The sequence below is a fragment of the Oncorhynchus keta genome, chromosome 24, assembly GCF_023373465.1.
Source record: "Oncorhynchus keta strain PuntledgeMale-10-30-2019 chromosome 24, Oket_V2, whole genome shotgun sequence".
NCBI lineage: Eukaryota > Metazoa > Chordata > Actinopteri > Salmoniformes > Salmonidae > Oncorhynchus > Oncorhynchus keta.
The window spans coordinates 17745803-17762219 of record NC_068444.1 but is presented as its reverse complement, the minus strand read 5'-3'; the positions used below and the strand labels follow the sequence as shown (position 1 = coordinate 17762219).

The 16417-nt window shown below is 41.4% G+C and overlaps 1 protein-coding gene across 4 annotated transcripts; it reads right to left on the bottom strand.

Moving 5' to 3' along the window:
* Nucleotides 1–9755: 9755 nt before the first annotated feature.
* morn4 (MORN repeat containing 4) lies at nt 9756–16128 on the bottom strand. Of its 4 annotated transcripts, none has more exons than XM_035761142.2 (5): nt 15931–16128; nt 14930–15092; nt 11731–11845; nt 11544–11653; nt 9756–11411 (listed from the first exon to the last, which is right to left on the bottom strand). In XM_035761142.2, the coding sequence occupies exons 2-5, from the start codon at nt 14994–14996 to the stop codon at nt 11263–11265; spliced, it is 441 nt and encodes a 146-aa protein (XP_035617035.2). In that variant the 5' UTR covers nt 14997–15092; nt 15931–16128; the 3' UTR covers nt 9756–11262. The 4 variants fall into 4 exon arrangements, with proteins under 4 accessions (XP_035617035.2, XP_035617036.2, XP_035617034.2 ...); XM_035761143.2 differs by having other exon boundaries at nt 9757–11411; nt 14930–15025; XM_035761141.2 differs by having other exon boundaries at nt 9758–11411; nt 14930–15021.
* Between the last annotated feature and the right edge of the window lie 289 nt (nt 16129–16417).

The following is a 16417-nucleotide window of genomic DNA, read 5'->3' as shown; positions in this document are numbered from 1 at the left end:
GGCAACAATGCAAAACGTTATGTTTGCCGTAAAAGCAACACATCTCATCACCCTGAACACACCATCCCCACTGTCAAACATGGTGGTGGCAGCATCATGGTTTGGGCCTGCTTTTCTTCAGCAGGGACAGGGAAGATGGTTAAAATTGATGGGAAGATGGATGGAGCCAAATACAGGACCATTCTGGAAGAAAACCTGATGGAGTCTGCAGAAGACCTGAGACTGGGACGGAGATTTGTCTTCCAACAAGACAATGATCCAAAACATAAAGCAAAATCTACAATGGAATGGTTCAAAAATAAACATATCCAGGTGTTAGAATGGCCAAGTCAAAGTCCAGACCTGAATCAAATCGAGAATCTGTGGAAAGAACTGAAAACTGCTGTTCACAAATGCTCTCCATCCAACCTCACTGAGCTCGAGCTGTTTTGCAAGGAGGAATGGGAAAAATATTTCAGTCTCTCAATGTGCAAAACTGATAGAGACATACCCCAAGCGACTTACAGCTGTAATCGCAGCAAAAGGTGGCGCTACAAAGTATTAACTTAAGGGGGCTGAATAATTTTGCACGCCCAATTTTTCAGTTTTTGATCTGTTAAAAAAGGTTGAAATATCCAATAAATGTTGTTCCACTTCATGATTGTGTCCCACTTGTTGTTGATTCTTCACAAAAAAATACAGTTTTATATCTTTATGTTTGAAGCCAGAAATGTGGCAAAAGGTCGCAAAGTTCAACGGGGCCAAATACTTTCGCAAGGCACTGTAAAACTGGTTAAACTTTGACTTCTGAGCCATCGGGGGGGGACATTGTTGCCATAGTGACAGTATGTTGTGTATTGTACAGAAAAGGTGCATCCAAGCGTGTTGGTTTTGAACAACAGAGAATGTATGTGTATGCCAATGTTATTTATATTAGCTTAGAAAACCTATAATCCACTGCATATTTCTGTATATAATTTACCATGTAGTGTACTGCTGACATCCACACATAAAGCTCATTCCAAATCAAATAAACAGCAGATTTCAGTAGGATATCCAGTAAGCCTCCCTTTGTCGTAGTGGGATCTCGATGTTACCTCCTCTCCTTGGTAGAGCAACATGCTCAATGCCAGTGTATTTGAGGGAGGGGATTGGATGGTTAGCTTCAACAAAGAAAGCTGCTACTGGATAGTCAACGTTCTTACCCCTGATTGAGCTGCAGTGTTCAGCTATGTGTTGTTTTAATTGTATTTTCGTTTGTCCTACGTAGGCTTTTCCACATGAACAGGTGATGAGATAGATTACTCCCTTGGTCTTGGATGAGATGATACCCCTAACAGGGATTTTTTTACCTGTATAGTTCTTTACAAAACGCACACTAAAACTATGATACTACATATCCACAGTCGTATATGTCACCTTCTCTTCTCCTGAAACACATCTGCTCTGACATGAAAAAACAGCATTGGCACAGATCAAAACTATTTCCAATCAGGTCTCCACCATATTGCTCTCTTCTACACTGTATTTACAGTTAGTGAAATTGGAGAGGAGAGGAGACCACTATCGACTATTGAAATTAAGGAGAGGAGATGAGGAGAGGAGACCACTATAGACTATTGAAATGAAGGAGAGGAGATGAAACCACTATAGACTATTGAAATTAAGGACAGGAGATGAGGAGAGGAGACCACTATCGACTATTGAAATGAAGGAGAAGTGATGAGGAGAGGAGACCACTATAGACTATTGAGATGAGGAGAGGAGACCACTATAGACTATTGAAATGAAGGAGAGGAGATGAGACCACTATAGACTATTGAAATTAAGGACAGGAGATGAGGAGAGGAGACCACTATCGACTATTGAAATGAAGGAGAGGAGATGAGGAGAGGAGACCACTATAGACTATTGAGATGAGGAGAGGAGACCACTATAGACTATTGAAATGAAGGAGAGGAGATGAGGAGAGGAGACCACTATAGACTATTGAAATGAAGGAGAAGTGATGAGGAGAGGAGACCACTATAGACTATTGAGATGAGGAGACCACTATAGACTATTGAAATGAAGGAGATGAGATAAGGAGAGGAGACCACTATAGACTATTGAAATCAAGGAGAGGAGATGAGGAGAGGAGACCACTATAGACTATTGAAATGAAGGAGAGGAGATGAGGAGACCACTATAGACTATTGAGATGCAGAAGAGGAGATCACTATAGACTATTGAAATGAAGGAGAGGAGACCAATGTTGACTATTGAGATACAGTCCTGGAGTAGAGTAGTATGGGGGAGGGGGAGGAAAGGAGATCCCACCTGCAGCAGTCCACCAGACAGACCTGTTAGCTTACTATTAAACAGTTATAACAACAGGGCTGTCTTCAACTGCCACTGGGTTTATGTCAATCTCTTTTGTCTACAGAACCTGCAGAATTCTCTGTTGTGAAAAGTTTTGTTTGTCATGATGAGTATGATTATTTTGTTCATGGTTATTTTTTATAGACTGCCCGTCAGGAAACCTTGCTCAAGTACACCACAGTGGGCAAAATATATGAGCCGTTTATCTTCCATTTGGATTTATTTCTTGTTGCCATAGTGTCCCATTGACACTCTCAAATACTTAAATATCTTCCTGCCTGGCGTAGTGAAAAGAATCCATTCAGAAACTTCAGATGAATGTCATGACAACCAAGGCTGACTTATTACTGTCTCACTATGAATGAGGATGTCTGGAGAGATAATATAGGACGGAAACCCTAATGAAGAGTATGCTTTAAAGACACAACAAAGAGACATATATGAAGGTTTAACAAATGCACCTAAAATGCCATACAAACAAAACATCTTTGCCTGTAGGCCTCCATACTAGGCTCTGCATGTATAACACAAGCTTCCTAAAATGAGTCCGACGTACCAGCCATGGCAGACTTCTACATACATGATGTTCCAAATGCCTCACATCAATTCACTTCATTTATTCAACGACTTCCCTGTTAGAAAATCTCAGTTGTGGTACAAATTTCCAAAGATTTTCTTTGCAAAATCATCTGCAAGAGACAAAGCTTTGCAGACAATACGTGGTATTTGTATCTGTCTAAATCAGTCTTATTATGATGGCTTGTGGGTGGATCATTTAGTGTGAGCTTCTCAACAGCTCTTGGGTTGGGCCCCCCACCTCACAACCTTTTCACAATCAGATTTTTGGAGAACCCTGTCACACCCTGACCATTAGAGAGCTGTTTATTCTCAATTGGTTGGGGAGTGATAGTGACTAGGGTGGGTCATCTCAGTGATTAATAGTTTGTTGGCCTGGTATGGTTCCCAATCAGAGACAGCTGTTTATCGTTGTCTCTGATTGGGGATCATATTTAGGCAGCCATTTCCTCATTGTGCTTTGTGGGATCTTGCCTACAGATAGTGGCCTGTGTGCAATCCAGTAACTTCATGTTTCGTTTGTGCTTTGTTGTTTTTGTTTGAGTTTCGATTGATTAAAAAGATGTGGAACTCTTACGCACGCTGCGCCTTGGTCCAATCATTATGACGCGTGTGACAGACTCCAAAAAGGGCTCGAAGGAGCGTTAGTTCTGTATGTGGTGGAAAATCGCACCCACATCTATTCATCCCCTTAGCTTCGAGAGGACCGTGTCGTGTTAAAGACAGCAAACTGCAGGTTCAAATGGGTTCCAACGACAGCAGAATTCACATTATTGACAGAATTTGTATTTATTTCTGATGACATTCACTTTGTGGTATAGGCAGCTCTTTGTCTCCCTACAGGGAAATATTCAGGATACCCAGTGAAAGAGAACTCCTTTATTTTGATGAACACATATGTGGGTAAACCTTTATCGTCGTGAGAAACACTTTCTATCAAATACATTTTTTAAATTAATTAAATTATAATTTTTAACATTCTCTAGTCTGTGTTGCCTATAGAACAAAGAGATCTCAACAAAGGTACAGATTTATTAGAAGGTACTTTTTATTGTCAAATTAGCAGCCAGAATGTCAACAATAAGACGTCTCCTGTCAATCCCTTTGTCTTTGTTATTAGCATAAATCCCTAGGGGATAAGTCTTACCATATAGCATTGATCTCCATGTCATTCTACCCTCTGGGGAATAACAGAGAATATCTTGATAATGATGGTCTCATTACACACACACACACACACACACACACACTTCCCAAATCCTCTGTATATCTAATCATTCCATTGTCTTTAGTAAAGGCTCTAGTTGTCCACCGACAAAACCATATATTTACTCAGTCAGAGTAAACCGTTAATGTACAATGGATTCATTTGGGTTTCATCACACTATAGCCATGATTAATTCTAGTAGAATACAATTCAACCCCACAGAATACAGATACCAACCGTCCTATGACTAATAACGACAACTAACATAGGTGTGTAATTAATGGTTAATAAAGTGTCCCTAGCCTATAAAGTGTCACACTTGTCCCCTAACAGATATATACTGTAAGAGACACATGTAATGCTATACACACACACACACCATAGAGAATAAACAGCCTGCTATCGGCTCAACCATGTCCTTCCCTCATGTCTTGACAAAGGGAAGGATATGTGACAGAAATGTTGCATTTGTTATATGTTGGTTTTTAGAAGTATACGGACTGTGCAAGAGTTTGACAATTTCCCTCTATTCGTTCTGTTAAAGCTGGAGTCTTTAATTGGATCAATAACAAAGCATATTCCCCACCCGTTTAGTTAAAAAGCAAAGGGAGGGTCTGGAGAAATGTAACCACTCTCAAATTCAAAGACAGAGCTATGGATTCAAGGACTGAACATCAAATGTATCATTTTAGCCATGTATTGAGACTGTACAGTGTTTGTTTAAATGTACGAACCTCAAGGATCCGCCCCTTTTTTTCAATTTTTGCCTAAAATGACATACCCAAATCTAACTGCCTGTAGCTCAGGACCTGAAGCAAGGATATGCATATTCTTGATACCATTTGAAAGGAAACACTTTGATGTTTGTGGAAATGTGAAATGAATGTAGGAGAATATAACACATTAGATCTGGTCAAAGATAAAACAAAGAAAAAACAAACATTTTTTTGTATTTGTTTGTACCGTCATCTTTGAAATGGAAGAGAAAGGCCAGAATGTATTATTCCATCCCAGGCACAATTTCAATTTTGGCCACTAGATGGCAGCAGTTTATGCACAACGTTTTAGACTGATCCAATGAACCATTGTATTTCTGTTCCAAATGTTGTATCAAGACTGCTCAAATGTGCCTAACTGGTTTATTAATAAATGTTTAAGTTCATAACTGTGCACTACCCTCAAGCATGGTATTATTTCACTGCAATAGCTACTGTAAATTGGACAGTGCAGTTTGATTAACAATAATTTAAGCTTTCTGACAATATCAGATATGTCTATGGCCTGGGAAATGTTCTTGTTACTTACTACCTCATGCTAATCACATTAGCCTACGTTAGCTCAACCGTCCCACGGGGGTACACCATGGGACGGTTAAACAGACTAAAACAGGTTAAACAGACTAAAACAAGTGTATATTTGGCTTCTGATGGTTATGCAAGTTAAACTAAGCACATAAGTAATTTATAAGTTATATTCTTCAAGAATCAATGATGTAGCAACTAAGGACTCATGCCTGTCAAAATCAGTGTTGAACCTACTCTCTCCTTACAAATGACATCCTTGGAGAGGCTGTTAGAGTGGAAAACCACTGGAGTCATTTGAGTTGAATCCCATCATCACCACAGCATGTGTCTCAGAGGATAGTATGTGTGTGTGTGTGTGTGTGTGTGCGCGCGCGTGTTAGCCTCATTAGGATGTCATGCTTCTGGATATACCCTCAGAACAAATGGAGGGGTAGGAGAGGAAGAGGAATTAAGGAAGAGGATGGGAGTGGTTACAGAGGGAGGACGAGAGAACGGATGAGGGTAGAAGACGTTGAGATAGGAGAGGAGGGAAAGAAAGAGGAGAACGGATGACGATAGAAAAGGGAAAGGAAGAAGAGAACGGATGAGGATAGAAGAGGAGGGAAAGGAAGAAGAGGATGGATGAGGGTAGAAGAGGTTGAGATAGGAGGAGGGAAAGGAAGAAGAGGATGGATGAGGATAGAAGAGGATGGCAGAGGGGAGGAAGAAGTTAATTTTGATCCTCCTCCAATGAACAGTTCCTCTATTTAGACAATTTCTCCAACACACCCTGTTAAGGCAAATGTGAAATGTGTGTTTTATCTACAATACAAACATATCAATAGGTCATTATTCACATATTGTAGATAAGTCTCAGTATAGGACTAGTTCACCAGAGTGATGCCTATTTGATCAACAGCTGATAAATTAAATGCTAGATTCTTTAAAATAGTGCAATTCCATTATGATAATCCAGATTAATGTTGTAGGTGAGAACCACTATTTAGTGAATAATAAATGAATCCTGTTTTGGGACACTTCCATGTCTTCAAAACAATACATCTGCGGGCAATGTTTGTTCGAGACCTAAAGTGAGACTGATTCAAGACCGGAGTCAAGACCAAGACTGGAGGGGGGCTAACCTGAGAAGCTGCCTGCCAGTGTTATCATGAAGCAGCACTGTTCAATGTCGGTCCAGGAGTGCCGAAACACTTCTGTTTTTCACCCTCTCCTTCTAATAAAGGGACTAATTCAGACCTGGGACACCAGGTGAGTGCAATTAACTACCAGGTAGAAGAAAAACATTAGTGCGTGTTTCAGCCCTCCAAGACCGACATTAAATAGCCATGACATAAAGATATTTCAAAACAGAAGAGAACAATGTGGCCTGACAGGTTCCCACACACATGCATTAAGACATAGATTAAATGACAAGTAACTACTCATTTAACTGCATACTTTCCATTCTACTTGAATAACAATCATACCTGTCGTTATTCTATCGTCATGTTCAGTAACATTAAGCACGCTGCTGACCTGAACAGGCGTCAGATGGAGTATGGCATTAAGATTGCCAGCAAGCAGTGTTTTCCTGTTCTAAAGTGAGATGCTGTAACTGTGTTGTGTGTTTCATTGCAGAAACATTGTCCTTGTTGTAGTTCTAAGAATTTACATTTCAGACACTGTAGGCTTATGGTGACAATTGTTGTTGCTGACATTTGCTACAGTCCTGACTGACAGACAGAGACCAATCCCAAGGCTGTGTAGAGTCAGTAGCCCCTCCTAGCAGAGCAGACAGGCGTTCCGTTTGCCCCATGTCCATCTAAAGTAAGTTCTGGGTGAATTCACACAACCACAGTTCGACACAATGAAAGGCATCCCAGGTTCCCTTCACATCCCTTGTTGAGGTGATAGACTTCTGCTATGTACAGAATATCCATAATGGTGGACAGAAAAATCACAAAAATGGTGTGTAGTAATAGAGCCATAAACCTGGTGTCGGCACCAAGGTGAAGCTTTGAAGAGTATACCACCTCAGTCACCAGCTTCATCAATAAATGCATTGATGACGTCCACATAGTGACCGCACGTACATTTCCCAACCAGAAGCCATGGATTACAGACAGCATCCACACCGAGCTAAAGACTAGAGCTGCTGCTTTCAAGGAGTGGGACACTTATCCAGACGATAAGAAGAAATCCCGCTATACCCTCAGATGAACCATCAACAGGCAAAGCGTCAATACAGGACAAAGACTGAATCGTACTACACCGGCTCGGACGCTCGTCGGATGTGGCAGGGCTCAAAAAATATTACGGACTACAAAGGGAAACACAGATGCAAGCTACCCAGTGACGCAAGCCTACCAGAAAAGCTAAATGTATTTTATGCTTGCTTCGAGGCAAGCAACACAGAACCATGCATGAGAGCACCAGCTGCTCTAGATGACTGTGATCACGCTCTCCGTAGCCGATGTGAGCAAGAACTTTAAAAACTGGTCAACATTCACAATTCCGCTGGCCAGATGGATTACCAGGACGTGTACGCAAAGCATGCGCAAACCAACTGGCAAGTGTCTTCACTGACATTTGCAATCTCTCCCTGACCAAGTCTGTAATAACTACATGTTTTAAGCAGACCACCAAAGTCCTTGAGCCCAAGAAAGTGAAGGTAACCTGACTAAACGATTACCGCTCCATAGCACTCACATCAGTAGCCATGAAGTGCTTTGAATGGCTGGTCATGGGTCACATCGACACCATCATGCCGGAAACCCTAGACCCACTCCAATTCACATACCACCCCAACAGATGACGCAATCTCAATCGCACTCCACACTGCCCATTCCCACCAGGACAAAAGGAACAGTTATGTGAGAATGCTGTTCATTGATTACAGGTGTGTTAAACACCATGATGCCCACAAAGCTCATCACTAAGCTAAGGACCCTGGGACTAAACATGTCCCTCTGCAACTGCATCCTGGACTTCCTGACGGGACACCCCCAGGTGGTAAGGGTAGGCAACCACATTTCTGATACACTGATCCTCAACAATGGGGCTCCTCAGGGGTGCATACTTAGTCCCTTCCTGAACACCCACGACTGCCTGACCAAGCACGACTCCAACGGCATCCTTAAGTTTGCTGACGATACAACAGTGGTAGGCCTGATCACCGACAATGATGAGACAGCCTATAGGGAGGAGATGAGACCTGGCAGTGTGGTGCCAGGACATCAACCTCTCCCTCAATGTGAGCAAGACAAAGGAGATGATCCTGGACTATAGGAAAAGGAGGGCCGGACAGGCCCCCATTAACATCGACGGGGTGGAGTGGGTCGAGAGTTTGAAGTTCCTTGGTCTCCACATCACCAACAAACAAATATGGTCCAAACATACCAAGACAGTTATTTGGCATGGGTCCCCAGATCCTCAAAGAGTTCTAAAACTGCCCCATCAATAACATCCTTCACCTCCTGGTATGGCAACTGCTCAGCATCTGACCGTAAGGCGCAACAGAGGGTAGTGTGTACGGCCCAGTACATCACTGGGGCCAAGCTTGTACTTGTACAAATGACCTCGACTTAACTATACTGTCGCGCATTGAATCGGTACCATGTGCGTATGCGTGTGTGTACATATATAGGGCGGCAGGGTAGGCTCGTGGTTAGAGCGTTGGACTAGTAACCGGAAGGTTGCAAGTTCAAATCCCCAAGCTGACAAGGTACAAATCTGTCGTTCTGCCGCTGAATAGGCAGTTAACCCACTGTTCCTAGGCCGTCATTGAAAATAAGAATTTGTTCTTAACTGACTTGCCTCGTTAAATAAAGGTAAAAACTTGTTAGGGCCGTGGTCCTGAGGTGGGAACATCAATCAGCGGAAATTTCAAGTGCACCACGTATAGTTTTTGATAAAACTCAAACTTTCATTAAAATGCACATACAATGTACTGAATTAAAGCTACACTCGTTGTGAATCTAGCTACAGAGTCAGATTTGTAAAATGCTTTTCGGCGAAAGCATGAGAAGCTATTATCTGACAGCATACACCCCCAAATTACTGCAACGCTACTTAAAATGACAGATTTTGCGATAGCCGGGGGCTACTCAAAACACAGAAATAAAATATAAAACATTCATTACCTTTGACAAGCTTCTTTCTTGGCACTCCTAGATGTCCCATAAACATCATTTGGGTATTTTATCGATTAAATTGGTCCATATATAGCCTAGATATCGATCTATGAAGACTGTGTGAACAACGGAGGGAAAAAAATAATAATAATAAATAATACAAAATAATAATAAATAAAATAAAAAAATAATAATACATTTTTTTTTTTTTTAAATCGCATTTTCTAACGTAATGTCATTTTTAAAAATTAAAAAAGTCAACGATAAACTTTCACAAAACACTTCGAAATACATTTGTAATGCAACTTTAGGTATTAGTACACGTTAATAAGCGATAAAATTGATCACGAGGCGATGTCAATTCTATAGGTGTCCGTCTGGAAATAATGTCTGGATAAATCTCAACCAAAATATCCGGTCGGATACCTGAAGAAATGGCTTGTCTCTTCTTCGTTTGACCAAGAAACAAATAGTAGGCAAATGACAAGACTATTGACATCGTGTGGAAGCTGTAGGTATATTGCAACCTCGACCTCATTTAATCTGGTTCACCTTTAACAATTCTTGGAAGTGGCGCATGGATATTTTTTTCCATTTTCAGTGATCAGATTTTCCTGCACTTCTCGATGAAATGCACGTTCTGTTATAGTCACAGCCGTGATTTAACCAGTTTTAGAAACGTCTGAGTGTTTTCTATCCACACATACTAATCATATGCATATACTATATTCCTGGCATGAATAGCAGGGCGCTGAAATGTTGCACGATTTTTAACAAAAAGCTGCGAAAATTCGCAGCCTCCCTAAGAGGATTTATTTAAAAAAATATATATAGCCTTGTTATTGTTATGACATTTTCTTGTGTTACTTTTAGATTTTATTACTTTAGTTTATTTAGTAAATATTTTCTTAACTATTTATTGAACTGCATTGTTGGTTAAGGGCTTGTAAGTAAGCATTTCACGGTAAGGTCTACACTTGTTGTCGTCGACGCATGTGACAATTTGAAGGCAGAACAGCATTGGTGTAGCAGGAGGACACAGAAAGGCAGAGACAGAGAGCGAGAGACAGAGAGAGAGACACGGACAGAGAGAGACAGAGACACGGACAGAGAGATAACGAGAATGACAGGGTTGGGGTCAATTCTGAATTTAATTCAACCCATGAAATGCCAAATTCTATTTCAACTGCCCACACCCCACAGAAAGCAGACTTTGAATTGAAGGAAGTAGACATTGAATTCAAATCAATGTAACTGAGACAGGAAAGTTTCAATCCTTTGACATGTATTTTACCAAAAGCATATGCAACTTATTATTACAAAGAAACCCAATTTAAAATATGAACTTGATTATAACGCAGAGGTAATGTTAGGTTTAACCTACAGTATGTTATACATAGTATTAGTAACTGTACATTGCGCATAGGCCAAGTGATGTGTATATTAAATTATACATTTGAATTTAAATAAAATACATTGAATTAAATGATACTTCCTTTCATTCATTCTTCTTTCTGTGGAGTGTGGCTAATTCAAATTCAAGAATCACCACAACCCTGGTGCATGACCCTGTTGTCCATCCCTGAGTGCCTGTATGAGGATGTTGTACCCTGGCCATGGTTGAGACCCATTGTTCCACCATTTTGGATCTAAGATGAGTCCAGTTGCTGAACAGCTAGCCACTCCGCATAGTGTCTTGGTGGGGTCTCGGGTGTCTGTAGGGTCATAGAGCCAGACTGCGGGCAGTGGAGGCGGCTCCCTGTGCCTGCAGTACCACCCCTTGGCACTTCTCCCTCTTCTGCAGCTTGTGGTTCTCAAACAGGCCCTCGTTACGCGGCACACCATGGTTCCCATCTGGAAACGTCAGTAACCCTGGAGAACAGACAAGATGGAGGATAAGCTGCTGATTGGAACACAAAAAATAAGAACAGCAAGATTGGGTAGGTGTTGTGTTTCTTTTGCAACTGTTTCTCCTATTAGAGCCTTGTGGTTTGATGAACGTACCATATCCCTCCACACGACCACTCTTGAACTCTCCTTCAAACTTCATCCCATCAAAGCGACTGAAGACCCCGGCACCCTGGAACTTCCCCTGGGTAAACTGACCCTCATACCTAAGGATGAAGAAGAACAAAATATGAAATAAAGAAGATGTACACGCACGCACGCACACACACACAGACACACACACCTGGATCCGTCTGGGAAGAGGAGCACCCCCGAGCCTTGGAACAGTCCATTCTCAAACTGTCCCGCATAGCACGTTCCATCAGAGAACTTCAGCTGGCCCATTCCATGTCTCCGACCTGAGGGAGGGGGGGACGGACGGACGGACGGACACACACACACACACACAGGAAACAACATTTAAGTTAATAAACACAGAAACAGAAAATGCAACAATCTGAGCTGTTACATTCTTTTAGAAATGCAGCACATTATCAAATAATTAAACCTACTGCATGGCCTAATGCTCTTGTAATAGGCTACTTGATGGTTTAATAATCTGTGCTCCTTGGCACAAGTCGTGAATACACACCATTTTAAACTGTAATCTTCCTTCCCTCTATCAACTAGAGGTTTAGTATATTAGGATACCATCGGTCTACTGTCTCCTTAAAGTGATCTAATCCAGTAGGTTTAGTATATTTGGATACCATCGGTCTACTGTCTCCTTAAAGTGATCTAATCCAATAGGTTTTGTATATTAGGATACCATCTGTCTACTGTCTCCTTAAAGTGATCTAATCCAGTAGGTTTAGTATATTAGGATACCATCTGTCTACTGTCTCCTTAAAGTGATCTAATCCAGTAGGTTTAGTATATTAGGATAACATCTGTCTACTGTCTCCTTAAAGTGATCTAATCCAGTAGGTTTAGTATATTAGGATACCATCTGTCTACTGTCTCCTTAAAGTGATCTAATCCAGCAGGTTTTGTATATTAGGATACCATCTGTCTACTGTCTCCTTAAAGTGATCTAATCCAGTAGGTTTAGTATATTAGGATACCATCTGTCTACTGTCTCCTTAAAGTGATCTAATCCAGCAGGTTTTGTATATTAGGATACCATCTGTCTACTGTCTCCTTAAAGTGATGTAATCCAGTAGGTTTTGTATATTAGGATACCATCTGTCTACTGTCTCCTTAAAGTGATCTAATCCAGTAGGTTTTGTATATTAGGATACCATCTGTCTACTGTCTCCTTAAAGTGATCTAATCCAGTAGGTTTAGTATATTAGGATACCATCTGTCTACTGTCTCCTTAAAGTGATCTAATCCAGCAGGTTTTGTATATTAGGATACCATCTGTCTACTGTCTCCTTAAAGTGATCTAATCCAGTAGGTTTAGTATATTAGGATACCATCGGTCTACTGTCTCCTTAAAGTGATCTAATCCAGCAGGTTTTGTATATTAGGATACCATCTGTCTACTGTCTCCTTAAAGTGATGTAATCCAGCAAAACACACACACACCACACACACATATACACACAATAATTCAAGGAATTCATGTGTCTGCTGCCTGTATGATCCAATACAATATGTATGTGGCTGTTCTCTCCAGATTTTTTAAATTTTACGAGGCATATAACCCTAAGAATGTGTACATAGCCAATCATCTACAGGTCAGATACAAGAAGGTTATGATAGTTATTCTACATTTTACAGTAAACGTTACGGTACATAAACTGCAATCCTGCTCTCTTGACCTTGTTTGACCTTGGATTGGACTTCTATGCTCATTAAAACCATAGGAACTGTTCATAACATGGCTGTGTTGTTTGAGGGAGCTGACATTTTAAACAAAGAGTATGTTTTAACGATCTGTAGTTTTGAAATATTCTTGTGCATATTATAGTTCCTCCTGGCAGATGTGTTTGGCTGTTCTGCTGCTTCAATAGGGGTTGAGTCTGAGCTTTCTAGTGTGTGTTTACAAAAGCAGTCCAAGGTCTATTCCTGATGGGGCGGCAGGTAACCTAGTGGTTAGTGTTAGTAGTACTAGTAACCGAAAGGTTGCATGATCGAATCCCCGAGCTGACAAGGTACAAATCTGTCGTTCTGCCCCTGAACAAGGCATTTAACCCACTGTTCCTAGGCTGTCACTGAAAATAAGAATTTGTTCTTAACTGACAAGTTAAATAAATATAAAAAAAAAAAAAATTTAAACTATGTGAGGTCAGCCTTGACGTCATGGGTTAAAGGTTAGTTAGGATTTAGTTTAATAGACTACGACTGTGTGTGAAGTCAGAATAATAAGATCAAACGCGTTTAGAAATGGGGAGACACATGTTTGTCACATATGTTTCTATGTTTAAAAACCTAGTCTGGTGCCTTACAGAAAGAACAAAGGACAGGAGGAAGACAAGGGGTTGTTAAGTTCACAGTATTCCCCCAACCCCCATCCTCTCACTGGTATTCATCCTGCCCAGATTACCCCTAATTACTGACAGCACCAACTACTGACTAACACAATAAATACGTACAGTTAAGACAGAAACACACACGAGATACTGTTAGTTAAGACACAGAGAAACACACACGGGATACTGTTAGTTAAGACACAGAGAAACAGACACGAGATACTGTTAGTTAAGACACAGAGAAACACACACAGGATACTGTTAGTTAAGACACAGAGAAACAGACACGGGATACTGTTAGTTAAGACACAGAGAAACAGACACGGGATATTGTTAGTTAAGACACGGGATACTGTTAGTTAAGACACAGAGAAAGACACGGGATACTGTTAGTTAAGACACGGGATACTGTTGGTTAAGACACAGAGAATCAGACACGGGATACTGTTAGTTAAGACACAGAGAATCAGACACGGGATACTGTTAGTTAAGACACAGAGAATCAGACACGGGATACTGTTAGTTAAGACACAGAGAAAGACACGGGATACTGTTAGTTAAGACACAGAGAAACAGACACAGGATACTGTTAGTTAAGACACAGAAACAGAGCCACGAGAGACGGTTAGCTAACATATTTTGGAGTCAGAGACGCCGGGGGACTGCCTAGATAGGCTAGCTGCTGGTAATGAGGCTGTAAGGATGTTATATCTGACAGCTCTGTGGATGAATTATCTGGCTGATGCTACCCCCTGAAGATATTACGCTCAGATTATTCAGCCCATGAATTGAGTACCCTCTGGACTTCAGTGTGAAGGCTTCGTAGTAATATTAGAACACAACGCGGATTAGAGAATCACCAGACTCTCATATATACATGAAGGCCTACATAACAGTATAGAGCATGATGCACTGACGCTTTGGTGTCATATTGATCAGCCACTGTATGTGCCTACTGTACAGTATAATGATGTCAAATGAAGTGAACTTGATAGAGAAGGTTAATTAATAGAGGAGATGTCTTGCCTTCTTTCCACTCCCCGTGGTACTCCTCCCCCGTGGTGTAGGTGAACGACCCTCTCGTCAGAGTCATGGCTCCTCCGCTCTGCACACACACACTGTCTTAACGTAACCCTGACATTAGTGTGACCTCAGAGGTACAGTATGTTAAAGTCAAGGGGAGAGAGGGCTGGGGAGAGGAAGGACAGTGAGATTAAGGGATGGGGAGAGATTGAAGGATGGGCAAAGGAGGCTGGGGAAAGACAAATGGAGAGATATGAGACAAATGGATAGGCTGAGGTCGAGGATGGGCAGAAGACAAGGATGGGGAGAGAGAGAGAAGGGACGAAGTAGGCGTGGGGGCAGAGGACAGGTGCTGAGTCCAGAGGCACAGCAGGAAAGACAAATGATCAATAGCTCTTCAGAGACTGTACTATCAAGTGAAGTGTGCACACTTGAGGTGGGCTAGCTAGCCTATGGACAGTGCATCACAAAAACTGGACTCTGAATGTTTTTTTACACACACAAAGGAAAAGGGGAATATGTGTGAGAAAAAGGATTGGCAAAGCTTCCCTTCATGTTCAATAATTTCTTATCAACTTACAGCAGGAATATAACCTAATCAGTCAGAGAACTTGATAAGGTAGGCTATTCGCTGCCACATTGGCATGTGAGACAAACGCTGCCAATGATGTAATTCAAGCATGAACCCGTTGACACTGGATAAGTAATACATTATTCAAAGACTCGTCTATATGTAAATCAGGCTACAGTGACACCGCTCTCCCAATGCAGCTATATTCTCACCTGTAAAACACCTAGTTGAGCAATCCTAGGTGATCACACGTCTGCCTTCATACATGTTGTCAACATTCAACATTCTTATTATTTCGCCGGTGTATCGTCTATCATGTCTGTATATTACAGTAGCTACTGTAGCTACAGTAACTGAGCCAATTTGGACAAATCCTGAACTGCATTCTATTGACAGTGTACATAGCCTACAATCAAATAACCAAACGGCTTACCTGTGCGCTACCTTCTCTGTCTCTGGAGCATTGGAATCCACCTTTACGACATTAGCGAGTTGATTTGACGATTAGAGAGCAGAAGCACATATCGACTAGTGGACATTATAAGCCTGCCGCTATAAGCTTCAGTGTTCCTGACGCGGACCGTATGGCATCACTACGCGCTCACATAACCGTGATGTTTCATTGCAGGGTTTAGGCTGCCGCTCATTTAAACCATGTTCTGATTGGTTTGATGTGTTACAGCAGTGGTTCCCAGACTGTGGGGCACGCCCCCTGGGGTGGGGGGCAGAGGGTGTGTGTGTGTGTGGGGGTGGGGGGTTCCATATACACACAGTGCCTTCTGAAAGTATTCAGACCCCTTTAATTTTTCCACATTTTATTACCTTACAGCCTTGTTCTAAAATTGATTAAATAAAAACAAATTCTCAGCAATCTACACACAATACCATACCCAAAGCGAAAACAGTTTTTAGATTTTTTT

Coding starts and splice junctions, on each gene's coding strand:
- morn4 (XM_035761142.2), bottom strand. CDS start 14,996: ATGACTCTGACGAGAGGGTCGTTCACCTACACCACGGGGGAGGAGTAC. Junction 11,846..14,929: donor CCACGGGGAGTGGAAAGAAG/GCAAGACATCTC, acceptor CCCCTCCCTCAG/GTCGGAGACATGGAATGGGC. Junction 11,654..11,730: donor CTCTTCCCAGACGGATCCAG/GTGTGTGTGTCT, acceptor CTTCATCCTTAG/GTATGAGGGTCAGTTTACCC.